This window comes from Trypanosoma grayi, assembly GCF_000691245.1.
Source record: "Trypanosoma grayi strain ANR4 Tgr_1732_V1, whole genome shotgun sequence".
Lineage (NCBI taxonomy): Eukaryota > Euglenozoa > Kinetoplastea > Trypanosomatida > Trypanosomatidae > Trypanosoma > Trypanosoma grayi.
Window position 1 is genome coordinate 1 of NW_008827350.1, and position 935 is coordinate 935.

The 935-nt window shown below is 54.7% G+C and overlaps 1 protein-coding gene across 1 annotated transcript; it reads right to left on the reverse strand.

The window, feature by feature from the left end:
* Positions 1 to 370: 370 nt before the first annotated feature.
* On the reverse strand, positions 371 to 847 carry DQ04_17321000 (hypothetical protein; the record flags this gene model as incomplete). Its single annotated transcript, XM_009317574.1, has 1 exon — positions 371 to 847. The coding sequence occupies one exon, from the start codon at positions 845 to 847 to the stop codon at positions 371 to 373; it is 477 nt and encodes a 158-aa protein (XP_009315849.1).
* Positions 848 to 935: the final 88 nt, after the last annotated feature.

Below are 935 nucleotides of genomic sequence, written 5' to 3' on the forward strand. Positions count from 1 at the left end.
CACACACACACACACACACACACACAGAGCGGAAACAGCAGCACCCAATACACCTAGCAGGTCACCGCACCGCACCGCACAACAGAGGTGGAGGGGAAGAAGCCCAACGCGCGCACTGCGGTGCAGCAACAAGGGAAGAACCGATTGTTGGGCGACGCACATTGACGCGCAAAACAAAGCCCAACCAAAACAAAAGAAGGATAGTCCCTCCACAGCACCGAGCACAGTGAGCACCGTCAAAGGTTACTGTATGAACCTCTAGTCCATGAAGGAACAGTAACAAAAGGCAAGAAGTGTTTCAGTCGTATGGAATTATTCCTTTACGAACCCGAGCAGTTAATGATAAATGCCTGCAGGTCTAGCCCACAGACTACCATACAGCTACGCTGCTTAGTGTCCCAAGAAGCAACAACAGTGGGGCACGTACCCACGCAGTGCTGCTGCTGGCGTCGGTGTTGCGGTCAGGAAGCTTCACGTCACTCGGCAGGATGCCGTTGGGCGCAGGTAACGCGTTGGCTGCAACGCCCTCTCCCACAGAGTTGGGCGTGCCGGCACCAGTGTTGGGAGCCTCTTCGGCGGTAGTCCCGGCTTGAGGTGTGGCTGTGGGGGCAGTGTGATCGGCGTCATTCACTGTGAGAAAGTTTTCTGTTTCTGTGTTCTCTGCCTCGCTGGAAGCTGCAATGTAGAGGTCTTTAATGTCATCACTGTCCTGTTCTCCAGGAGCTGCGAACATTGCAGAGGGGAGAGATGCTTCGACTGCAGGCGGTGGAATGCATTTGACCACAACCTCTCCAACAGCTTTCACGTCGTACCCCGCTGGGGGACTCACTGTACGCTTCTCCATCATCCTGATCTCTTTAGTGATGCCGCCGCCGGAAACAGTGGGATCCACAATCACAACATAGTTGACGTGGTTGGCATCTACAGCGCCTTCT